At 44.9% G+C, this 26,716-nt stretch overlaps 1 protein-coding gene across 1 annotated transcript in view; it reads left to right on the top strand.

Annotated features, from left to right (window-relative positions):
• The first annotated feature begins 12,044 nt into the window (after nucleotides 1-12,044).
• CTDSP2 (CTD small phosphatase 2) overlaps nucleotides 12,045-26,716 on the top strand; it is a 56,068-nt gene continuing 41,396 nt past the window's right edge. Inside the window, exon 1 of the mRNA XM_077483664.1 lies at nucleotides 12,045-12,541. Coding sequence (XP_077339790.1) covers nucleotides 12,478-12,541 — 64 coding nt within the window. The 5' untranslated portion in view covers nucleotides 12,045-12,477. The remainder of the gene's footprint in view (nucleotides 12,542-26,716) is intronic.

Genomic DNA, 26,716 nt, shown 5'->3' with positions numbered 1-26,716 from the left:
TTAGGGATGTGCGTTGGGGTACCATTCCATATGAATGCCGCTGCAGCGCACCCGACAGTAGAATAAAGCATGTTTTACCATGTGCTACCACAATGTAAAGATGAAAACCCAACCTTTGAAATTTTAAAGCGTTCCTACCTGATTGGGGTTACATTTCAAATGAATGCCACTGCGATGCCCCTCCATTACTAACACATGTTTTACTGTGGATTACATATTGTCTAGATGTAAATCCCTCTTTCTGCCAGATTCCAATTGAAATTTTTTTGTTATCAATACCAAAGCTATCAGTCTCTCCCTCTCATGCCAGGATGCTAGATATGGAGAGAAATTGGAAGTGGCAAAAGGATTACACATCCTTTCGCCACTTCCAATTTCTCTCCATATCTTGGTGCCTTCACCTCTGTAATATCTCCAAAATACTCCCCTTCCTAATCAATGACTTCACCAAGATTCATGCCTGTGTTATCTCTCACTTTGACTACTGCAACCCCCTCCCCATAGACCTACCTCTATACTAGATATCCCTCCTTCAGCCTATTGTGAATGCTGCTGCCAGACTCATTCACCTTGCCAACTGTTAAGTGTCTGCTACTTCACCTTGCCAATCCCTTCACTGGCTTTTCATCACGCAATGAAAACAATTCAAAATACAAAAAACAACATACAAGGCCAGCTAAAACTCTATGAGAAACTGCTGTATTATTATTTATTATTATTATTATACAGGTTTTATATAGCGCCAACAGTTTGTGTACAAAATAAAAGCAGACATTACAGTTACATTACAATTTGGTACAAGAGGAATCAGAGGGACCTGCTCATTAGAGCTTATAATCTAAAAAGGAAGGGTCAATTGATACAAAAGGTAATAGCTGTGGGTGATGAGCTGATGGAGGAAGTAAAAAGTTTTAGAAGTAGGATAGGCTTCTTTGAAGAGAAGGGTTTTCAGGGATCGTCTAAAGATGGATAGATTAGGGGACAGTTTGACAGATTGGAGTAGGAAGTGCCAAAGGATGGGAGAAGCTCTGGAGAAATCCTGGAGGCGAGCATGGGAGGAGGTGACAAGGAAGCTAGAGAGCATTAGGTCTTGGGAGGACTGAAGAAAGTGGCTTGTTTGGTATTTTGGGACTAGGTTAGTGATGTAGCTGGGGGCAGAATTATGGATGGCTTTGTAAATTATTGTTAGTACTTTCGTTTTTTTTTTTGTTGGGTGAGTGGAAGCCAGTGCAGGATTGGCAGAGAGGGGTGGAGGACACTGAATGGTTGGTAAGGTAGATGAGTCTGTACATGATATCACTAACCTCATCCCAAAATATTACCTTATCTGCCCACACCACTTCACCCAAGACATCTTGCTTTCTAGTTCCCTCATCACCTCCTCCCATGCTCCCCTCCACGACTTCTCTTTTAGATTGTAAGCTCTCACAAGCAGGGTCCTCTGAAAGCTCTTGTATTGAATCGTTTTTTTAACTTTACTGTCTCCCTTTATTTTGTAAAACTCTACACAAACTGTTGGCCCTGTATAAACCCTGTCATGAGACTGCATTGGATAGATGGTGACCGCATGGGATGATACAGGGGGCCCTTTAATTTTTTGTACTTTTTACAGGCTTAGGCCGCGTACACACGCGCGGACTGTTCGCCCAACTTTGTCCGTCAAACAGTTTCGGCAAACAGTCCGCTCAAAATTAGCATGGACGGACATGCCCACACACGACGAACGAACAGTTTGCTGAAACCGTGCGCGATGACGTGAACGGCACGTACGACGGGACGAAAAATACGACGTCCTATACACTGCATTATAGCTTTCGGCGTGAAAATCCTTTCTGAGCATGCGCGCAACTTTGTTTGACGAACAAGCCTACACACGGGCGGACTGTTCGCTCAAACAAGGTTTCAGCGGACAGTTTTTCGGAATTTCCGAAAAACCTTGTCCGTCCAACTGTCCGCTGAAACTGTCCGCTGAAAGCCCACACACGAGCGGACTGTCCGCCCAAACACTGTTCAGCGGACAAAGTTGGGCGAACAGTCCGCGCGTGTGTACGCGGCCTTACCTAGCAACTTCTCATTGGTTATGGCTTAACCTATAACCAATGAGCTTGTGGGAAGTTGTAGCGTGGTGTGGTGGAAGAAAACACTCAGAGTCCAGCTGCAGTAACAGAACTGTACTGAAGTTAAAGTTCAATAAGGCACAACTACCCAGTGGGAAGACAACCCGACCAGGCGCACTGACAAAATGTTGCAGCGAATATTATAACAGTAGGTCTTGGGTGCACCAACATTATCTGTCTCAAGGGGCGGAATGTGGCCTGGCTGGTCTGTACCCAAATGGGGAGGCTTTCAAGAAGGATAGCGTGTCCCTGCTCTACTCGTCTGGACTTGTCTGACAGACAGATGATCTGTCCCTACACTAACCACACGTAAAATACGTGCCAATCCTGGGTGCCAGGGTCTTAAATAGACTCTCTCCGACCCAAGATGGCCACCAGAGTCACATGGGGCCTTAGCATCTGATCGGATAGCTTCCCCAGTGACCGAGGAAACCATAGAGGAGCCATGTTTGTGCTGCTGCGATTGAGCGCCACCTGCAGTGTGGAAAGTAGACTGCACCTGCCTACAAGCTAATATCTTCCTGAAGTCTCTGCATTCGTACCTGTCTTTTATATAGTTCCAATTGCAGTCTGTAATTTATTTCCAGAGGAACTACAGAGAAAGAAGGAGTTCAGCATCACCAGCAAGCGTCCCTCCCTTCCTGGTTGCTTGGTTATACTGCAGGCTTTATAAGGGGGAATTATCATCTAGCCTTATGCTTGACAGATACATTTATGGTTTTTTTTGGGAGATTTAGCACATAAGCATTCATTCATTTCAATGGTCTGAATAAATTATTGAATAAATGGTCAATGGAATGAATGAACGCCCAAACACTTGATGTGCCTAGAAGCATTTGCAAAATGCAGATTTAGTTCCGGATTTTATGCTGCTTTTCTCCTGCCAGGAGAAAAGGCATTGAGAAGAGCTGGGAAAACTCCCAGTGTGCATGATGCCTATGTAACGGCATATTCGGCGACCCATCGCAGTTTGCTATGAAAGTGACGTTCCGTCACCGCCATCTTGCTACACCCCACACACTCGTCCACGGTAAGGATACACTAAGAAGGGGGAAAGCGGACATGTTATTACACCCACTGGAGTTTTGCATTTTAGACATATTTATAACAGTGAAGTCACTTTCTATAGTGAAATACAGTACTTAGAACTCCGTCTGACTGCTTAGATGTTGAATTTTAAAAGCAGCGAACTTCTGTCAGATTAGCAATCCTGTGAGATGAGTGGGGTTGCCGCTGCTTATCAAATTCAAGATCTAAGTAGTCCGACGGAGTTGTAAGTCCTGTATTTCACTATATAAACTGACTTTACTGTTATAAATATGTGTAAAATGCAAAACTCCGGTGGGTGTAACAACATGTCCACTTTCCCCCTTCTCACTGTATCCTTAGCCCTTGTACACACGATCGGAGATTCCGATGGAATGTGTCCGATCGGAGCATTTTGACGGATATTCAGACTGTGTGTGGTCTGCATCGGACTGTTTCCGTCGGAATATCCGTCGGACCAAATTTTCCAACTTGCCGGAAATATTTTCCGACAAAATGCTCCGATCGGACATACTCCGATCATGTGTAGAGAATTCCGATCGGACAAAGTGCCACGCATGCTCAGATCAAATTCCTACATCAAAGCTATTGGCTACTAGCCTGAACGTAGTCCCGTCGTAATGAAATTACGTCATCACATTCTGAAAGATTGGATTTTCCGACAACTTTGTCCGACCGTGTGTATGCAACAGTTTCGGACAAGATCCGACGGATTTGGTTGTCGGAATCTCTGACCGTGTGTACAAGGGCTTAGTGTGGACGAGTGTGGGGTGTAGCAAGATGGCGGCTACGGAACGTCACTTCCGTAGCAAACTGCGATGGGTCGCCGAATATGTCGTTACACCTAAAAGTCTGGATGGAGGAGCAGAGACACAGAGCAGTCTGGGGGGAGGGGAGTAAATGTACTAGCAGACTAAATACACTAACAATTGAAGCCAAACTCCAGCTCACTCTTTGAGATCAATTAACGCAAACATTTTTTTTTTTTCCTTTTCGCATAAAGGTTTTAAATAAAGCTAATCATTGTAAATTATTTGTTTATTTAAAATCTTGCAAACATACAGCTTGTTATTAAAAAAACATATTTAAATATATAAAAAAAAAATCAGCAAATAACAGAAAAGAAACAACATAAATAGAACTATATACAAAGGAACATAAATTTATCATGAGTAAACTACTAAATTATGCAAAACACAACCCCAGCTCAACCTAACACACCCTCAAGCTAAGAAACGATTAAACATTTATTCCATGCATGCAGCCTTTTTTCAAAAATCTGATTTTATAAAAATCTAGGGGACATAAAAGGACAGAAAAAAAAAGCCACACACCTAGAGACTGACAGACAGCTACGGGGACTTGACATTCCTCCACACCTGTGTCCAGACCCCCGGCCACCACCTGTCCTTCTCAAGACCCAGAATCTTCCCAACTTCACCCAGAATGTCCTGCACCACCACCTCGATAGGAAGGACTTTTTTCCCAGTGGAAACCTGACACTGTGCATTGCATATGTAGTAACAAACTACTAAACTAACTAGAAAAAGTGTCTTGACATCAAAATCCCAGTGAGGTTGAAAGGCTCCGTATGACCACTCTGCATGACCACTCCGCGTAATTCAAGCGGGAAAGGAAAGGAATACCGAGAGACCCACCCGCTTATAGACTTCTATATTCAGGGCTGATCATTGTAAGCACCACTGTCAGTGTTAATTGGTTTGTCTCAATACTGTAACTACATCTGCAGGACAACTTGTTCTGTTGAACAACAACAGACTTACTGGCTGGATCACCAGGTGGAAATAAAAGAAAGAAAGCCTAAAAAAAGAACACTGGCGCTAAGGCTCCTCCTCTTCTCAATGCGCCACCATAGGAAGCTGCTTTCTATGGAGGCGCATCTGCGCACTCTCTCCCAAGCCCAGGTCCGCCCCCCCAGCTCCCTCCTCGTATTGACACCTGTGAGGAGAGAAAGAGAGAGCAGCGCTGCTGCACTTTGGCACAGCTGAATCGAGATAGGACTCGGGTAAGTATTTAGGGAGGTGATGGGGCAATATAACCAATAGGATGATTTTTTCCATTAATCCAGGAAATACATTGAGGTAAAATATGTCCTGCCTTTAGAATCACTTTAATTATTAAATTCATATTTATGACTGATAAATGATGAAGCCACTTTGAACCAATTTTATGGTGTCTTTGTATTGTATTTATTCATCATTATACTTGTTATATGCACGTGTTGTGTACCATACCATGGCACTGTAGTGCTTTTTACGTGATATTTTAAACAACAGGAGTGCTTTATTTCCAGATATACAAATACAGAATACAGACACAAAAAGGCAGCGGAACAACTCAGCTATACAGTCAAGTAGTTACAGAAAAAGAGATGTGGCACAGAGTGTCATACAGCAAAAAGAAAAAAAGGTTACCCCGTTGGCAAAGGTCAGAGCAGGTCGGCATTCACCTTAGACAGTACATAGGATATACACATGTATCTAAACTCAGGCCTCCGTAATATTTATCGAATGAGAGGGGGGAGCGGGGGGGGGGGGGGGCGGAGGGAGGGGGGAAGGGGGGGGGGGGTTTACGTGATATTTAGGTCGATTTTATCCCCCGTAATGACCAAAGATTTTTTTGCTATTCAGTACTGCACTACTTTAACTGCCAATTGCACGGTCATGCAACACTATACAGAAATTAAATTTTCACACAAATAGAGCTTTCTTTTGGTGATATTTGATCACCACTATGTTTTTTAACCTCTTCCCGCCCACCCTATAGCCGAATGACAGCCGTAGAGCGGGCGCTTTCGTCCGAGAGGCCGTCCCTGGACGTCCTGTTGTTTACTTCCGCAATGCGCGCTGCCGCGGGTGCCCATCGGGGAAGTTCTGTGTTTGCCGTGTCCCCCGGAGACAGGCAAACACAGATCGCTGTAAACGCCCAATCACAGCGGCCGTTTACAGCGCGATCGGCGCGCCCAATGTGAGATGATCTCATATGTAAACATATGAGATCATCTCTCAGCGCCGCTCTCCCTCCTCACACAGACAGCGTGTGAGAGGGGAGAGATGAACGGCTGCAGCGGCTGTAAGTGTAAAAAAAAAAAAAAAAGTTTAAAAAAGTGCCATCCGCCCCAGTGCCATCCTCCCCCAGTGCCATCCCCCCCAGTGCCATCCTCCCCCAGTGCCATCCTGCCCCAGTGCCATCCACCCCAGTGCTACCTGCCCCCAGTTCCACCTGTTAGTGCTATCTGTCCCCAGTGCCACCTGTTGTCAGTGCCATTTGTCCCCAGTGCCATCTGTCATCAGTGCCATGTATAAGTACCATCTGTCATCAGTGCCACATAGTGCCATCTGTCATCAGTGCCACATATTAGTGCCATCTGTCATCAGTGCCACGTATCAGTGCCATTTGTCATCAGTGCCACCTGTCAGTGTCACATGCCATCTGTTGTCAGTGTCACGTGTCATCAATGCCACTTATCAGTGGCATCTGTCATCAGTGTCACGCGTCATCGGTGCCACGTATTAGTGCCACGTGTCATCAGTGCCACGTATAAGTTCCATCTGTCATTAGTGCCACATACTAGTGCCATCTGTCATCAGTGCCACGTGTCATCAGTGCCACGTATAAGTGTCATCAGTGCCACGTATAAGTGTAATCAGTGCCACATATCAGTGCCATCTGTCATCAGTGTCACGTGTCATTGTCCTGGTGCTCCCGGGCCTTCAAAAGTGTAATAGGTAGTCAACAAGTTAGATGTGTAATTTATGCTCCTAGAACACGTGATGGCGCTCCCTGCATGTTGGGCCTCTCTATGTGGCCAGGCTGTGAAAAAGTCCCACACTTGTGGTATTGTATTACTCAGGAGGAGTAGCAGAATTTTTTTGGGGGGTGTCATTTGTGGTATACACATGCCATGTGAGAGAAATAACCTATTACAATGAAAATTTTGTGGAAAAAAAAAATGAAAAATCTTAATTTTGCAAAGAATTGTGGGAAAAAAATGACAACATCAAAAAGCTCCCCATGCCTCTTACTAAATACCTTGGAATGTCTACTTTCCAAAAAGGGGTCATTTGGGGGGTATTTGTACTTTCCTGACTTGTTCGGGTCACAAGAAGTGAGATAGGCCACCGGTCCATCAGATGTGATCAATTTTGTATGATTCGCACCACAGCTTGTAGACTCTCTAACTTTCACAAAGACCAAATAATATCCACTAATTTGGGTTATTTTTACCAAAGATATGTAGCAGTATAAATTGTGGCCAAAATTTATGAAGAAAAATTACTAAATTTGCCTAATTCTGTCACAGAAACAAAGAAATATGCGTTTTTTTTTCAAAATTTTCTATTATATAAACAGAAAAAGCAAAACATTTTGAAAAAAAAAATATTTTTTTTTTTTCGTTTTTGCTATAAAACATCCACTAAAAAAATAAAAAATAAAAATTTCCTCATCAATTTAAACCAAAATGTATTCTACTACATGTTTTTGGTAAAAAAATAAAAAATAAATACCAATAGGTGCATATTGATTGTAGCGTCTATACTGGAATTTTTTATTTCTTTTTTTATACTACTAATGGAGGTGATCAGCGATTTATAACAGGACTGCGGGTGGAGAGCAATCTGACACTAATTGATGTTGAAGGAGGAACTGATTAACTGCCACTGACATCACCAGCGAGACTAATGCCGCGTACACACAGGCGGACTGTATGGCCAACTTAGTCCGTCAGACAATCCGACGGACAGTCCGTCCTACTTTCGAATGAACGGACTTGACCACACACGGATGCACAAACAGTCCGTCGAAAGTTTGCGCGATGACGTGTACAGCACGTACGACAGGACTAGAAATAGGAAGTCCAATACACAGCAATGCAACCTTTCGCCGTGTAAATCCTTTCTGAGCATGCGCCATACTTAGTCCGTCGAACTAGCCTACTCACGAGCGGACTGTCCGCTGAAACCAAAGTACGACGGACAATATTACGGAACTTCCGAAATACTTAGTCCGCCAGACTGCACGCTGAAAAAGTCAGCTGAAGCCCACACACGAGCGGACTGTCCGCTGAAATGTGTTTCGACGGACTAAGTTGGCCAGACAGTCCGCCCGTGTGTACGCAGCTTAATACAGTGATCAGTGATAATACTATACATTGTCTCTGTCCTAATGACACTGGCTGGGAAGGTGTTAACATTTAGGGTCAATCAAGGTGTTAACTGTGTGCCTAACAATGTGTAATGTGTGTAATATGTGCTGCTTTTACTAATTGATATGGTTGAAAAAACCGCCACACCGCTTCTCCGTGTACTGCCACGTTGTTAGTAAACACAGGGCTCTGTACTGTGAATTGCTAATGCAATCAGCAGGTCCCAGCCAAAAATCATTGACTGGAACCTGCTGACCGACTTGTGCTGTACCAAATCACAGCACTGATGGGGCGGCGTGCGCGTGCCCCCTACCTGGAAATGCCAGATCAGTTACATGTAAGTGATCCGGTGCAGAGCGGGCGCTCCCATATATGTACATGGGGCAATCTGAAAGTGGTTAATATGCAAGCTACAAGTGGTTGTAAACCCTTACAAACCACTTTGACCTACAGGTAAGCCTAGATTAAGGCTTACCTGTAGATCCAAGAAATATCTCCTAAACCTATATGGTTTAGGAGATATTTACCTGAAGACAGCCACCGCTGTCTACGGCGCATGTGCCGTAGACAGCGGCACGCAGGCGCACTGGGTAAGCCGCAGATCGCGGCGATATGCCGCGAGTGTTGGCTCCCGTGCACCTGCGTGGGAGTGACATCATCCCACGGAGACCCACCAAGAAGATGGACGCTCAGAAATACAAGGGACAGCGGTGACATCGCTGGCTCCTGTGTCAGGTAAGTGACACATAATGGACTACTATGCGATGCATAGTAGTCCATTATGCTTTACCTTTGCAGGGAATCAAAGAGGAAGTAAACCCATCAGGGTTTACTTCCTCTTGAAGTGGTGGTGCAATGTCAGACATACAGTGCCTGAGGTGTCTAAACCCGCCTCGCTGCCAAGATTTTAGCCTATTGCCATTTTTTTTTAAATATACTTTTTATATATAAAATATACATTAAAAAAAAAACAGATACTTAACCACTTGACCTCTGGAAGATTTACCCCCTTCATAACCAGGCCACTTTTTGCGATACAGCACTGCTTTACTTTAGCTGACAATTGCGCGATCATTCAACATTTGACCCCAATAAAAAGCATTTTCACTGTACTAATGACACTGGCTGGGAAGGGGTTAATGTTAGGGGCAATCAAAGGGTTAAATATTTGCCTAATCAGTGTTTATGTGAACTGTATGAGGTGCTTTTATTAGGGGAAGAGATAAAACAGCATCTGCCTTGTTTACATAGTCAGATCACAGTTTTGTGTCTCTGACTGACGATCGGCGGGTGCCGGAGGATATTGAGTATAATCACAGCAGGAGCGAGCCACTGGTGGTACACACGTGTACCTCCTACACGGAACTGCGGAATCACGTATATACGTTATCTGTCACACAGCTGCCATCCTGTAGAATAAAACTGCTATAAGGTGGACGGCAAGCGGTTAATTGGGGTACATTCCACCCTGTAATGCAAAGCAGCGCCAAAATACACCACATTACAATACAGTTTCAATCACACAATCAATGACATTCACTCAGCAGTAGGATGTCATGTGTGGTGTGGAGGTAAGTTCCTCTCATCCCTCACATCATGCATGATGCCACGCTATCCCATAAGCAGTATGTGGACCCTGAGATGCCACCAAAATACCAAGTGGTGCAATGTCAGACATGCAGTGCCTGAGGTGTACTTCTGCCCCACATGCCCCTTTATCGATGGTAGTAACGTGCTTCCTTTGTATTCAGACAATAAACGCCACATTGTCTCTGAATTTCTTTTTAACCTCTTGGCATTGCTGCCTGTCGGCCCTTTAAGGGGTTTAGGATGCTGGGAGGCAGGGTTTATGACCATGTGACTGCCGTGACTGGCTTTTCGTTAGTCGCCGATAACTGTCGGGAGCACACAGGACACACGCTGTCAGCACAGTTGTATTTACACAAATTCATGCAATTAAGCGGCTGTTAGAAATTATGGGGGCCCCATACAGCCTACTTAACAGGCCTCAGCTGCACAGATGAATGTATAGGAAGTGCTCTGAGGCTCCCTGCTCATTCACAAGCATAGTAAACACAGTTTACTATGCTTCAGTGGTGAATGGACAAAGGGGTAAACCGAACCAACCGCTCACTGTGTTCATTCAGGAAAGGAAAGATCCAGTAAATTACAAATACTGGCTCCTTCCCTTGGTCTCCATCCTGAAACATCCCTTGTGTGCTCACAGCTTCTCCTCCTCTGGAGGGAGAGGAGAGGAGGGAGGCCCGCAGCGCTGCGGGGAAAAGGAACACCCGTGGGGGGGGGGGGGCAAACAGCATATGGAAGGGGTGCATGTGCTAGAACCACTTCCCTTGCAGTGCAGCCAGAGGGAGAAAGAGGAGGAGAAGCTAGCAGTGCTGCAGGGGGAGGTAGAAGAGGATCAGTGCCTACAATAAAACAGTACAGCTAGCCCTCCTGTTCAGCAGGTGCCCAGACCACCCTTTGTACTGACGGGGCCTGGGCCCAGTACAGGAGAGCTGGCTGTACTGCCTCATCAGCAGCCCTGCTGCTCGGTGGCAAGGCCCACCTGCTGAGAGGCTGCATATTTGCGTGTGGCCAATGGCAAGGGGTTAATTGAAACCGCTCTCCTCATAACATAAGGGAATGCAACCTCTTCCAGAAAACAGTTTGCATGGCCCACGGCTTCGCCTACTATTCACAATGCTGACTACAGCTGGGTTTACACATGGCGGCCTGTCCATAAGGGGCGCAATCCCCCTAATCTCTATGCGCTCGGCCCCTAATCTCCATGCAGGGCGCCAGATGCTTAGAGTTCTACTTTTTTTTTCTTTGCAAAGCACATGATTAGAGACGGAGGCTCTAATTGGCTTCAAAAAGGGTGGGCTCGGGATGCAGAGCTCTGTGCCCTGGGCCTACCCACTCAGGACAGGAAGCGTGTCTTGAAGCGACTGGATTGGCTGGGAAGAGAAGCCGTGGAAGCTACCTGGGGCCTGGATGGGGCACGTGCGGGGCTAGCAGGCTTTCGAGCGGGGCTGGCGTGGGGGGGGGGGGGGTGGTTTGTTTGCCCCTCCAAAAAATGGAGCACCAGCAGTCACTGGTTTACACTAGAATTTCGGAAGAAAATTTGCATGAAAATTCTCAGAACGCTCGAATGCCGTTTTTGCTCGCATTTAACATTCCATTTTGGAACGAATAGACGTTACCAAACAAAAACCACATTTGGTGTTGGAAATGTGTACTTTAAGAACAATTTTCCATACTGCTCCTTCGAATTTTGAACGTGAATGTCAATTTGACCCCACCAATGATGAGAAAAACGAACGTTCATACGGGTATTAGGTGGAGCCCAGCTTTAGCTATAGCTCTGACTGGAAATGAATATGTTTGCGTCCCAGGGAGTGGTGTGGGGTTTTAAGGAAAACAAATGTGAGGTAATTGAATGAACATGAGAGAAGCTAGAGAGGAAAGCAGTGCCTTCTGGGTAAAAAGGTAGGTAGTAGGTAGTCTTGTCTGAGGAGGGAAGATGCCTGCCAGTGTTTGTGCATACATTCACATAGCCTGCTCACAGGCACCCAGCCCCTTCCATGCACACAGCTTATGCACTGGAATGTAGTTAGATAAACACTGCATAGTAAAATACCTCCCTTTTTATACTGCCCACAGAGCTGCCAGCCAATCACAGCCTCGCGTCGGTTTCAAGGCTCCCCCATCACACTGCCCTGCTCTAGGAAAACAAAGCTTAATTTCCACGAAATCTTTTATTTTCCCGCCTCTGAAGATCACAGCTTTTAATTGCCGGCCAAGCTAAAGCCCCGGGGTGCAGCTCTAATGAGGATCCGGGCGCAGAAGAGGCCGATCTAGGGAGGTTGTTTATCTATAGTATTGGGGGGACCTTGAAACAGCCGATGTCCCATTTCCTCTGTTGTTTTGCTTCTCTTTAGTCTGGATTCTCCATGTTGAACCAATTCTGAGATTTGGGGCTGGGAGCCGCCGATCTACGTGTATGTCTGTGCTTCTCTTCCCAGCGATCACTGCCGTCTCCCCGGAGCGTGAAGGGAAAAGATCGGGGATCTGGGAGAGGAGAGGGATCGGCTGTACATCGGATCTGGAGAGGCGAGATCAGCACTGGATCCGTGCAAGTGTTAGATGGAAAGCAGCTGTATCATCGCCCAAGTGCACAGAGAAGAGGCGCTTGTGCACCCCAAGCCAGGTAAGGATAATGCACCCTCAGAGCAGGGCTTGTTGTCATTGCTCTGCTGCCTGCATCGACCCCCCATCTACTGATCAGCCCGTGTAATCCCCCCGACATGTCTTATAATGCACTGTGCATGTACTTCCTATCACCTGTCATTGCTTCACATTCAATTATATAATCGACAATGTCCTCATCCTTCATTCCTCTGCTGCCTGCACTGACCATCCTGGACCCCCTCTACTGATCAGCCCATGCAATCCCCCCGACATGTCTTATAATGCACTGTGCATGTTCCTGCCATCACCTGTCATTGCTTCACATTCATATATAATCAACTATGTCCTCATCCTTTAGCACTCTGCTGCCTGCACCGACCATCCTGGACCCCCCTCCCCCAATCTACTGATCAACCCATGTAATCCCCCGATATGCCTTTATAATGCACTGTGCATGTACCTCCTCTCCTATCGCCTGTCATTGCTTCACATTCATATATAATCAACTATGTCCTCATCCTTTATCACTCTGCTGCCTGCACCGACCATCCTGGACCCCCCTCCCCCAATCTACTGATCAACCCATGTAATCCCGCCGATATGCCTTTATAATGCACTGTGCATGTACCTCCTCTCCTATCGCCTGTCATTGCTTCACATTCAAATATAATCAACAATGTCCTCCTCCTTCATTACTCTGCTGCCTACACCAACCATCCTGGAACCACTCTTCCCACATTCACCCCCATCTACTGATCAACCCATGCAGTTCCTCCCTCTCCCATAACCTGTCAATTCTTCACAAAGTCCTCATCGATCATTGCTCTGCTGCCTGCACCGAACATCCGGGATCCCCCCAATCTACTGATCAACCTATGCCACCCTTTACAAAGCACTGTGCATGTACCTCCTCTCCAATCACCTGTCAATGCTACATATTTAAATATATTATCAACCATGCCCTAATTGCTCATTCCTCTGCTGCCTGCACCGACCATCCTGGATCGACTCTTCCTACATTCACCCCCTGATCTGCTGATCCACCCATTGCAATCCCCCCGACATGTCTTTAATGCACTGTGCATGTACATTCTCTCCCATCACTGCTTCACATGCAAATCTAGTATCAACAATGTCCTCATCTTTCCTTCATTCCTCTGCTGCCTGCACTGACCATCCTGGATCCACATTCACCCCCATCTACTGATCAACCCATGCAAATCCCCCCGAAATACCTCCTCTCCTATCATTACATTAAAATATTTAGCAGCAGTGCCCTCATCATTCATTCCTCTGCTGCCCGCACTGACCATCCTGGATCAACTCTTCCCACATTCACCCCCAATCTGCTGCTCAACCCATACAATTCCCCCGACATGCCTTATAATGCATTGGACATGTGCCTCCTCTCCTATCACCTGTCAGTGCTTTACGATAAAATATTTATATCATCAACAATGTTCTCATTGTTTGTTCTTCTGCTGCCTGCTTTGACCATCCTGGATCCACTCTTCCCAAATTCACCCCCCTGACATGCTTTTCAGTGCACAGCGTGTGTACCCCCTCTGCCATCACCTGTCAATTCTTCACAAAGTCCTCATCGATCATTACTCTGCTGCCCGCTCAGACCATTTCAATCTTGGATCAACTCTTCCCAAATTTACCCCTTGATCTGCTGATCAACTTATGCCATCCCCCTGACATGCTTCATAATACACTGTGCATGTGCCTTCTCTCCCATTACCTGTCAGCTCTTCACTGTAAAATATTTATTTTATCAACAATGTCCTCATCGTTCATTACTCTGCTGCCTGCTCTGACCATTTCATCTTGGATCCACTCTTCCCCAATTCACCCTTTGATTTGTGCATCAACCCATGCCACCCCCTGACATACTTTATAATGCACTGTGCATGTGCCTCCTCTCCTATCACCTGTTAATGCTTCAAATTCAAATCATTTTATCAACAATGTCCTCATCGTTCAACCAGAGAACGAAAACATCCCCTCCTCTCTTCCTTGTTATGTAGGGGTGTGTTCATTACACATTTTAAATAATGCTCTCCACACAAGCTGCCTCCTAATGAGGGATTTCATGGGAAACATCAGCCTGCCAATGTTTTTATGGCTGTCCTGTCACCCTTTTTATTGTGATGCCTAGAATAGCCCGTCTTGTATACATGTTTTATGGTGCGTAGGTTATGGTTGGACTAGGACGGTGACAAGCGAGCAGTGTGCTGTCGCTGCTTTCAGGGTGGCGACTCGTGGAGAGCAACCTGTTCTGTTTGGTTGCTTCTTGAAAGATTGCCTCTGTTTATTTTCTGGTTTCCTTTGTGGCAATCAGTTACTGTAATATGTTGATCTGAGTCTAAATTTAGGTCACATGGTATAGTAAGACGGTTACCCGGGTGTGTATGACATCTTGAGACAAAGTGCTACTGACCCAATAAGGAGAATTTTGGAAAGATGATGGGTACTTGTTGCGCTTTCACGCCACCTTCCTAATTATTCGATTTTTGCTAAATGTATTAATAGACAATAGTAGGAAATCCTGTGTATTTGAGATATATATTAATAAAAGCATTATCTAGTTTTGCCCCCTCTATTGTTAAGGGTGTGTTTTATTATTTTATTTATTTTTTAAAGAAGAAGCTGCAGTGATCATTGACACCTCCTGGAGTACTCCATAGTCTAATGCAGCTTTTCTCAACCTTTTTACTCCAGAGGAACCCTTGAAATCATTTTCAGGTCTAGAGGCTACCCATGCAATAAACAATTAACGGGTCAGTGGTAAAAGTGCACCTTACTTTGGTGGTCTGCAAAAAAAGAATGTCCTCCTTTACATAGGTGGACAATAAGAAAAAAATGCCCCCTTAACCGTGGTGGTCCAGAATGGGGCCCCCTTAACCGTGGTGGTCCAAAATGGCCCCCTTCTAGACAACATGATGTCCTACTGTTGGTGCCAGAACCATGCATGCACCATGAGATGGAAGTTCAATCGGCCGTAGCTCAAGGAACCCCTCAAGAACTTTGGACAAATCCAGGGTTCTTGGGGGTTCCTTAAGCTGCGGCAGATTGAACTTCCATCTCATGGTGCATGCATGGTTCTGGCACCAACAGTGGGATACCATGTTGTCTGTAAGGGGGCCCTAAGGTTCCGCAGAACCCTAGTTGAGAGCTAATGTCTCTACTACTGTCACGTTGGCTTACCTGTTGTGGTTTTATGGGAATATTCAGACAGGCCCGTTTGTGGTTTTTGGGTAACCTGAAAAGCATGAACTTCAGGCTATAAGTATCTTGCTTATGGAACAATAACTATGTGGACCAAGCTGATTTTTATTTTTATTTTTTCTTACCAGCTCTCTATTATTCTTTAATACAAAAAAGAATTTCTCAGAATCATGACTATGTTCCTTCGTTTTGCCCTGTTAGACGTTTTGATAATGTGACTGATGTCTAATGATAGACGAGAAATTCAGATTTTATTTCTTGATCTACCCTGTGTCGATACCCAGAGCCTCCATTCCGATTTGATTCTCTAATGATCAGGTCAAAGACAGATCATTTCTGTTTGCTCTGGGATCCCGCATATTATCGTTCCTTCCTGAGTCTGCCTGATTCTTTGAAATGACAGACTGCTATGCACAAAATGGATCCTTCGCTAAAGTTTGTTTATTGTGTCGTGTGCCGTTTTTTCCTTTCTACAACACTACACTGCATCACGCTGGATATTATTCGTCTTTTTAAGCAGCGTTAAATGAAATCAGATTTGTTTGTTTAAGTGTATTTGCCTATCATCTGAAAATAGAAGGTTAATATGTAAATAAGTAACATACTTGTGTCGAAATGTCAGTGTTATTTAATGATCCCTTTTGATGTTCTCCATTCCGCTGTTACTGTTTGTTCTTTAATGGCTACTGTGAACCATTTGTGCTACTATTACTGGACACTCCTACTCTGCACCTACTGCTTTATGTTTGCTATTATATCTGCTGTTGGTCAAAGATATATCCCTGTGACTGTTCCCAGACCTACGTTTCTCAATGTAGACCAGCTTGTCTATAGTCAATAGTTCTTTAATGGTCTGTAAACCATGTTTCCCCAAAGAGAAGCTTTGAATATCACATTATATTGATATGACACCCATCCCTTTTATTTATTGTTATTCCTAGATCTATCCCAGATATCCCTGTGACTGTTCCCAGACCTACGTTTCTCAGTGTAGACCAGATTCTCTATAGTCAATAGTTCTTTAATGGTCTGTAAACCATGTTTCCCTAAGAGGACACTCGTCCCTGTATTTGCTATTATTCCTTGATATATCCCAGATATCCCTGTGACTGTTCCCAAATCTCTGTTTAGACTAGATTCTCCATAGCCAATAGTTCTTTAATGATCTGTCATCCATGTTTCTCTGAGAGGAGCTTCAAATATGACATCCATCCCTAATATTTGCTGTCATTTCTAGAGATATCCAAGATATCCCTGTGTAGACAGGGATCTCTATGGACAGTATTTCTTTAATGGTCTGTAAACTAAGGTTCCTTGAGAAATACATCAAATATCAGATCTTATTTATATGACACCCAGCCTTGCGTTTGCTGTCATTCCTAGATATATCCAGGATATCCCTGTGAATGTCCTCGTAAACTTCCCTATCATCCATGTCTCCCATGCTTTAGTTTGATGAGAAATCACTTTGAAAAACACCCCCGTAGCATTTCCTAGCATGTGCAGTAGGTAACCTGATTGCCTTACCAAGGATGCCGGTGGCAGCACCCAACAGCCTGAGGGATAGATCGGCTTTGGGTGCCCTGGACATGTAAGTGTCCATATTTTAAAAGTCAGCAGCTGCAGTATTTGTAGCTGCTGACTTTGGAAAAAAAAAAGAACTGCAGAACTCTGCTTTGATCTCCTGTTCTTGGGTCCCTTCTGGCACTCTAAGCTCCTCCTCTTCTTCAAACAGTGTTTGCGCACTCCCGAGCTGTGTGTCTATGGAGTGGCACTCAACCCTGCCCCCACTGCATTTGTATGACAGCAGCAGGTGCCAATGACGCCTGCTGCTGCTCGAATGCTGTACGAAGAGGAAGAGTGGAGAGAAGAGATGCAGCCGAGTACAATGGTGGATCTATTCTCCCCTCTCTAATCCCTTCACACAGGGAAAGGGGGGGGGGGGGCAGCGATATAGAAAATGTTTTTCCCTTAAAGGGGTTGTAAAGGTTTGGATTTTTTTTAAATAAAAATAGCAAACTTGTTATACTTACCTGCTCTGTGCAAGAGTTTTGCATAGAGTAGCCCCGATCCTCCTCTTCTGGGGAGCGTGCGTGGTGCTCCTGGCTCCTCCCCTTCATTGGGTGCCACCTGCGGGAAGCTTCTTTCTCTGGGGGCACTCATGCGGGCCCGCTCCAGAGTCCTGCTATGTTCATTGACACAGACAGTGGGACTTGGCCTCGCTCCCCGTGTCACTGGATCTGAAATCGCGCAATTTCAGAGCTGCACATCAGTGCAACTTGCACTGCTGATTTAATTGCGGCTTCATTTACCAAAAGTCTATGCAAGTGGTAATGCAGGAACATTTTTTCATAATCGCTGCAATTATAAACGGTAGGGATGCGCCGAATGGGTTTTTTGGTGCCGAAACCGATACCGAAAATGAAAAATACACTAGGCCGAAAACCGAAACCGATACCGAAACAGCACCGATACCGAAAATGACTGTTTTAAAAAAATATTTTTATACAGGAGGTGGTCAGAGACTGGGGACATGGTTCAGGAGGTGGTCAGAGACTGGAGACATGGTTCAGGAGGTGGTCAGAGACTGGGGACATGGTTCAGGAGGTGGCCAGAGACTGGAGACATGGTTCAGGAGGTGGTCAGAGACTGGAGACATGGTTCAGGAGGTGGTCAGAGACTGGGGACATGGTTCAGGAGGTGGTCAGAGACTGGGGACATGGTTCAGGAGGTGGTCAGAGACTGGGGACATGGTTCAGGAGGTGGTCAGAGACTGGGGACATGGTTCAGGAGGTGGCCAGAGACTGGAGACATGGTTCAGGAGGTGGCCAGAGACTGGGGACATGGTTCAGGAGGTGGCCAGAGACTGGGGACATGGTTCAGGAGGTGGCCAGAGACTGGCGACATGGTTCAGGAGGTGGCCAGAGACTGGCGACATGGTTCAGGAGGTGGCCAGAGACTGGCGACATGGTTCAGGAGGTGGCCAGAGACTGGCGACATGGTTCAGGAGGTGGCCAGAGACTGGCGACATGGTTCAGGAGGTGGCCAGAGACTGGCGACATGGTTCAGGAGGTGGCCAGAGACTGGCGACATGGTTCAGGAGGTGGCCAGAGACTGGCGACATGGTTCAGGAGGTGGCCAGAGACTGGCGACATGGTTCAGGAGGTGGCCAGAGACTGGCGACATGGTTCAGGAGGTGGCCAGAGACTGGCGACATGGTTCAGGAGGTGGCCAGAGACTGGCGACATGATAAAAGTGATAAGTGTGGTGTCCCCTCGTGCAGCCAGTAGTGTTTGTGTCCCCCTCGTGCAGCCAGTAGTGTTTGTGTCCCCCTCGTGCAGCCAGTAGTGTTTGTGTCCCCCTCGTGCAGCCAGTAGTGTTTGTGTCCCCCTCGTGCAGCCAGTAGTGTTTGTGTCCCCCTCGTGCAGCCAGTAGTGTTTGTGTCCCCCTCGTGCAGCCAGTAGTGTTTGTGTCCCCCTCGTGCAGCCAGTAGTGTTTGTGTCCCCCTCGTGCAGCCAGTAGTGTTTGTGTCCCCCTCGTGCAGCCAGTGTTTGTGTCCCCCTCGTGCAGCCAGTGTTTGTGTCCCCCTCGTGCAGCCAGTGTTTGTGTCCCCCTCGTGCAGCCAGTGTTTGTGTCCCCTGTGTAGTCAGTGATGCAGAAAGAGAGGAGAGCCGCCTCTGCCGTCTGGATCAATAGAGCGCCGGGAACATCACAGCTTTAATTTCAATAGCTGTGTGTTCCCCCGTCGCGCGCCGCCGCATATAGCCCCTCCCCCTTGTCCGGGGAACTGTGATAGACAGATCCCCGTCCAATCTGGACGGGTGATCTGTCTATCAGTTCCCCGAACGAGGGGGAGGGGCTGTAGGCGACGGCGCACGACGGGGGAACACACAGCTATTAAAATTAAAGCTGTGATGTTCCCGGCGCTCTATTGATCCAGACGGCGGAGGCGGCTTTCCTGCGATATACACCTCCCGTGATGGGCGGCACCAGGGGCGGGGGCGGAGCTCTGCCCCGCCCAGGCCCCGCCCCATTTTCGGCTCAATTATCGGCCGTTTTTTCCTTTCGGCAAAATGCCGAAAGGGCCATTTTCGGCCGATATGTTTCGGCGGCCGAAATTTCGGTGCATCCCTAATAAACGGTTCCATTAGGTGCGATTTGGCACTGTCAATTGCATGACAAGTCGCACCGGTGCGAACTGGGCTTATACAGAGTTTCATTTCCAAAGATACTGAAATTGATCCATTTGTAACTGTTTTGGGAAACCAACCTGCTAGTTGAGAATTCATTATTGGAAATTGGATAAGGCCGTTTTATCGGCAACATAATGGGGCTTTGTATTGAGAGAGAAAAATATATACAATTTGCTATTCTGTATCTTACTGACAAAACTGAATAACGTACAAAATGGAACAAAGTTAATATCTTAGACTAGTCTTTTCTCCACTAGGGCTACCCCAGAGGTTATAGGGGCTCCTTGATGAGGAAGCAGTGAAAGGCCCATCTCCTGCCTACAGAGATGTAGACCTTCAGTCTTTATTCTTCTATATGTAACTCTATGTAGCCTACTTACTACTGATCATGCTAATGTTCTGTGAGCTGCAGAAATAATTTTTAGCGAGTGTTCCCTGAGACCTGAAAATGACTTCAAGGGTTCCTTCGTAGTAAAATGTTAAGAAAGAACATCTTATTCACTTGCTGCTTCTGGAGAAACATTGGGACCTTGGGTAGACCTCTGTATGGGGAATTAAGGGATAAATGTCATCAATGTATCCACACTTCTATATGAAAGAGAGTGACGTATGGCTCCTGTTCTTGGGTGGGACTAAGGGGGGAGGCACAGGGAGGTTGTTTTTGTTATATAGAGTCGATAAGATGAAACGTATGAATAATCTTCATCGTTCAACGTGTTTTTAAACCTGTTAATTGGATTCTATTATATGGCCAATGTAATATCCAGTTTGTAAATATATAGTGACTCAGAGCCTACACATTGAGTATAAATAGATATTTGCTTTGTGGAGATTGTTTCGTTGTGCAAATCTCTCCTTGGCTAAAACCTCTATCAGTGATCCACGTAGTGCATCCAAAGAAGCAGGTTTATTGACGAAACACGTAGTAATATGTATAGTGTAATAACACATAGACTGATGAACATACTAAGCTCTATGACGTATCGCGTCCTTTTCTCTGACCCCAAAATAGGATGACTTTTTAATGGGGGAGCTGGATAAACATTACTTCAAAGGAACGAAAGCATTGGTGGTCTGAACTGACCCTGAAAACTTATAGCTGCAAACATTGATGACTTTAGTAACTCCATTTAGATTAATTATTCAAAAGGGCGCATCAGAAGAACTGCCCCTGCGTGGGCTAATTTTGTATGCTAATGAAAAATGAAAAAACAAAAGGGCAATTGTAGATTTTTATTTTTAAATGCCTGTTTACCTTGTTTAATGTAGAAAAAAAAATCTGTTTTAGTAGGGCTCAATTCACAAAACTTTTTAACGCAAGGTTAAGGATTTTTATTTTAGCTGTGTAACTTCAAATTTCAAACCCCTTATTTATTTAAAAAAAAAAAAAAAGAATTTTTGTCCAGGCATGCTAGCTTTGTGAATTGGGCCTATAGTGTGTCATTTTCTAGTATCAAGTCACGTTCGGCTACCTATCACATTTTGCTACCCACTGGAGTGCGCACGCCCAACGCCGCCATATGCGTTCCAACACAGGGCCCCTCGCGGGCTCCTTTCGCCCGCCACGCTTCAGGCACGGCCTCGCTTCGCTCGGCATAATTATAGTCTAGCTCTATATCCACTTGGATGGCGGGACTTGAACCTGGACTCGGGTGGAACGCATATGTGGCGTCGCGCATGCGCAATCCAGCGGGTAGCCAAATGTGATGGGTCGCCATATGTGACGAAACAGGGGCAGCCCTTTTGATTATCATATCTGTCAATTGAAAGCAATAGATAATCCTGTAGCAATCATTGGTAGCCAGAAACCATGTGATCCAAGCTGCCTGGGCTGGGATCAAGTTAAATGGCTTTTTAAAAGCACCTCCTCGCATTGCAAAGGTTAAAGCAGTTGTAAACTATATATTTTTAAAAAATAATAAACATGTTTTACTTGCCTGTTCTGTGTGGCCCCATACCTCCTTTTCTGGGGACCCCCACAGGTGTGCTCCACTCCTGCTTTCGATGTGCCAGCATAGGAAGCCCCTTCTTTTGGGGGCACACTTGTGGGCTCGCTCCTGAGCTGGACTTCGTCTCCTATGACACTCACAGCATGACTTGGCCCCGACCCTCCATCACACATGGCCAATGGTCCCCTGCTATTGCCTGTGTCATGTGAGGAGAGAGGTGAGCGCCACGGCAGAGGGGCACATTGCTGGAATGAAATGGGGCTCTGGTAAGTGCTTAGGCTTGGTTCACATGTATGCAGGTTGTGGTTTGTGCTTTTTTTTAAATTTATTTATTTATTTATTTTTTCTTTCCGCGCACGCTTTTGACACATTTTTGATGCATGTTGCGTTTTTGGGAGGTGACTGTTTTCTTGCAGGAGAAACCGGCAAAAACACAAGAGAAAAAAAATGCAAGCACTGTGTTTTTGATGCATTTCTATTGAAGTCTACAAGATATAAAAAACACAAGATAATGGAGCCAAAAAGATTGGATGGTCCGTCCCAGGTGCCACACGTGTCATCCATGTGCGGCGCACTGCCGCTGTGTCAAGGAGCTGGATTTGAATCGCCGGGTGGCCGCTGTAACAATGTCCCGCCTCCTAGACCGCCTCTTGTGATAGACTGCACACAAATCCAGTGCCAGGAAATTGAATCGGTGTGTCATAGGAGCCGGTCTAGGAGGCGGGACTTAGATACAGTGACCGCCCAGCGATTCAAATCCGGCTCTGCGACACAATGGGAGATCGCACTACCAACCACTGGAGAGGCTGCATCTGATGGCCACTGGGGAGGCTGCATCTGATGGGCATTAGGTCTTGGGGTAAAGAAATAAGCTGTAATACCTACCTTTTATTCCTTGCCACCAGCAGCCTTCCTCCTGTGGGACCATACGCCTGCAGTCTCTTCTTTTTGCTACCACAGACTTCCTTCTCTCAATGCGATCAGTCCCCGAAAGCTGCCTCACTTCGACACTCTGGCTGGTGGTCACGCGCTGAGCTCATCGTATACAATGCAGGACCAAGAATTCTGCATTGTACACGAGGACCCCCTTACAACTGTGTCGGAGAGAAGAGCACCGGGGGAGTGATGAACAAGGTAAGTATTGCATCCTTTTTCTCTACCTTTAGACGTTCCAAGCATTTAACCCTTGAGGTTTTTTTTTTTTTTCCATGGAGTTTAGCTCTAATTTGTCATAAGAAATATGTACTTTTTTTTTTCATCTAGATAACAATGTGATATAGCAATAATGACATGCCCTATTGATCCAGGTGAAATGTGAATTTTAATGATCGGTCTCGCGTGCCACAGTTAGCAGACACTACTGAAGTTAAATACTGTATAATGGAAAAAGAACGGGGATTTCCATGTGCCATTCACTGAGGATGTGACGTAACATCTCCTATTTATTTATGATAGGCATGTAGTATAAAGTGGTCTTTAGTACAGATCACACCTGCCCAGGTTGTTTCCTTCCCTGATCGTTCCTGTGAATGGAAGCCATGGGGCAGCTGTAGGGTTGGAGGCTGCCCTCTGCTACTATAGGAGTCCATGTTGTGTATGATGATGATGACAATTTAAAGGTGCAGGGCTGACATTTCCTCTCAAATTTAAAATTCTAATTATGAATGTGGTTTTAGGTTGGACAAATGAATATATATTGTAATGAAAAGTGTTTAATATGCCTGGGATTCAAATTTTAAGGACTTTTAAAAGGAATTATTTGACTCAATGGCGGAATTGATGGATGATTTTTCATAATTTTCACCCAAACGACTGTTTGGCCACTTTGAAGCCTAATTCTTGATTTCTTGTGTCTTTAAACTAGATGTACTGATACCCATATCACTGCTGATGCCAAGCAATTGTACAAGTATCGGTACTCCCGCAAATGCTCCTGATACGGAAACCAAAATGAATGGGCGCAAATTGCACTGCAACAATGGCATGCGATTTGGACAGGAATGCGGTGTCATTTCCCCCACTGCTCGTGTATGTCTATAGAAAGGGAAAAACATAATCTAGTGGGCAGTGTATTAAAGATGTTAGAATTCACAGTATATATCTGGAATAAAGGTTTGGAGGTCTGTTCCCCAGCCAGAACCGCCAGAGAGGAGGGAGCTAGCGGACTATCACGGTACGTGTTAAGAATGAGGTGGGACTTATTATGTATACAATTATATAAAAAATATACAACAATTTATTTATACAATAAAACCAATTAACAATACAAAACATGTACAAGTGGTGAAGTATTTCGACTAGTTTCGCTATATCTTGGCTTCTTCAGGAAATACATACAAAAAATATAAACAAATGATAACATAGGAAAAAACATACATTTATGAAATGACAGAAAAAAAAGTGGGAAGTTAACTTAATTCATAAACCACAGGTTCTTACCCCACTTTTTTCCTATGTTATCATTTGTTTATATATTTTTTTCAGATGTATGTATTTCCTGAAGAAGCTAAGATATAGCGAAACTAGTCTAAATACTTCACCACTTGTACCTGTTTTGTATTGTTAATTGGTTTTATTGTATAAATAAATTGTTGTATGTTTTTTATATAATTGTGTACATAATCATTCCCACCTCATTCTTAACACGTACTGATAATCCGCTAGCTCCCTTCTCTCTGGTGGTTCTGGCTGGGGACCAGACCTCCAAACCTTTATTCTATATATTTACGGATGATGGTACAGGATATGAGCATTACTTTACTTTAATTTTATATGTTGAGAGGCTACTCATTTTCTAACAGTATATATCTGGCCAAATGCAAAATCTGCATAGATGTCCCTGTCCTGCCGATGATAGAAAATCAGGGCCGCTAGAGGTGCTCACAGGGCTAAAGGAGATGTAGAGGCGGTCCGCCCTCAAGCTGACATCACTTCTGCCCTATACCCACTGGGTCCCAGAACGTCTCCTCCAGCCCTGTGAGCACCTCCAGCGTCCATGATTTGCTATCATCAGCGGGACTGGGACATCTATGCAGATATTGCATTTGGCCAGATATGTACCATGAGTTCTAACATTTCTAATAAGCCGCCCACTAGATGGCGCTTTTCCCTTTCTATACACACAGGAGCAGTGGGGAAAATCGCACCACATTCCTGTTCAAATCGTATATGATCCTTTGCAGTGCCATTCGAGACAATTCTTTTTTTTTTTTTTTTTTTACAAAAATCATACTGCAAAGTATCAGTAATTCTCCGAAATTATCGGTGATAAACAGTATCGGTGCAAACCTACTTTAAATGGTTCAGTTGGACCAGGCTGATCCAAACAAATGATTTCCGTCACTAAGATGCACTTATTTTTAGCACTGTAAAAAACGGTATGTAGCATCAGTTACATATAGCACACAGCACTGTGGTATAGGGACTTCCTGTCTTGCTCCCTGAACAAAAGGGAGTTGGGCTGAGCACTGCTTCCTCTAATTGGAGTGGTGGACAGATGACGTCATGGTCTCCACCTCAGCCAATCAAAGGAAACCTTGTATTCATTGATTAAATACAATGCTTCTTAAAAATGGCCGAGCATCGCTCCAGCCTGACTTGATTTTCTTCCAGGAGCAGGACAGGGAGTCGCCGCCCTGCTGGTGCCGAAGCACATTCTGTTTAATCTATGTAGCTGATGCTACAACCAGTATATGCAGCACTGACAGCGGGTGCATATGTTAGTCAAGTGAATAGTTTGTTTGGACCAGCTTGGACCAGTGAACTATTCATGCTTCATGCACACTGGGATTAAAAAAACTTCCCTTTTTACAGGAATTTGGCCATTTTCTTTCTTTTTTTTTTTCCATCCTGTAAAAGCACATCCATGGTAACCTATGTGTTCATGCACACATAGGCATGTACAGGTGTATTAGAATAGGAGCATTTAAAGGCTGGGAAAAAAAGGAGCTGTGAGCAGAAAATACGCTTGCGACTGTATGCGTTTAGATATATCTAAATGCTGTTTTGGCATGTTTGAGTGTTAATGCATTTTAATGGCCAGAATAAATTAATATTCTGACCAATGGAATCCATTAACACTCTTGACAAGCCTAACTCTTGCGCAATACGTGGCTTTAGGTGCGGGTTTTAAGCAGCTTTTCTCCTGCCAGGAGTTCTGGTGATCAGAGGTGAAAAGCAAACGCCCGGTGTGCATGAGGCCCTAAAGACGCAAGAAAATTGGAGTTAGGCTTTAAATGACAAAAAAAATAAAAATTCAGAAAGGCGGTTTTTACATGTACATTTATTTAATTGCTTTTTAATCATCTTAGTAATTCAAGCAAAATTGTATCCACTTAACATAATAAATCCTCAATACATATTTCAGCACGTGAAACAAATCCATATATTAGTAATTCACACATCCCTGCCACACTGAATAGTCAGCAGTGTGACCACAAAAATAGCTATTGTGGCTTCCTGCGCCATTTTCTGCCTGTAGCCTGCTCATTGGGTAATGAACGAGCAGCGGCACACCATTACGTCTTTTTATCTGAAGTGCCACATCCTGGAAGGGATAAAGGTTTTCTTGTGATATCTCCTGTATCGACTATAAATCATTACTTCTGGACTCTACATTTAAACGCTTTAGAATGTCTCCTGCAAAGTGAAGAAGCTGGTCAGATTCAAGCCTGCAGGTAGCAATAACTTAGAGACTTCTTTTGTAATATATTTTTTTATTCATAGATTGCAAAGTATTGTTTTTTGCTTTTTTCGGTATATAAAAACGACTTTAAAAGACTGCTTCCAAAAACGCGCACACAGCTGCAAATGCGTTTAGGC

Source organism: Lithobates pipiens, unplaced genomic scaffold (assembly GCF_037356315.1).
Source record: "Lithobates pipiens isolate NorthernLeopardFrog02 unplaced genomic scaffold, aLitPip1_a1.2 Scaffold_16, whole genome shotgun sequence".
NCBI lineage: Eukaryota > Metazoa > Chordata > Amphibia > Anura > Ranidae > Lithobates > Lithobates pipiens.
This window is presented reverse-complemented; position numbering and strand designations above follow the sequence as displayed.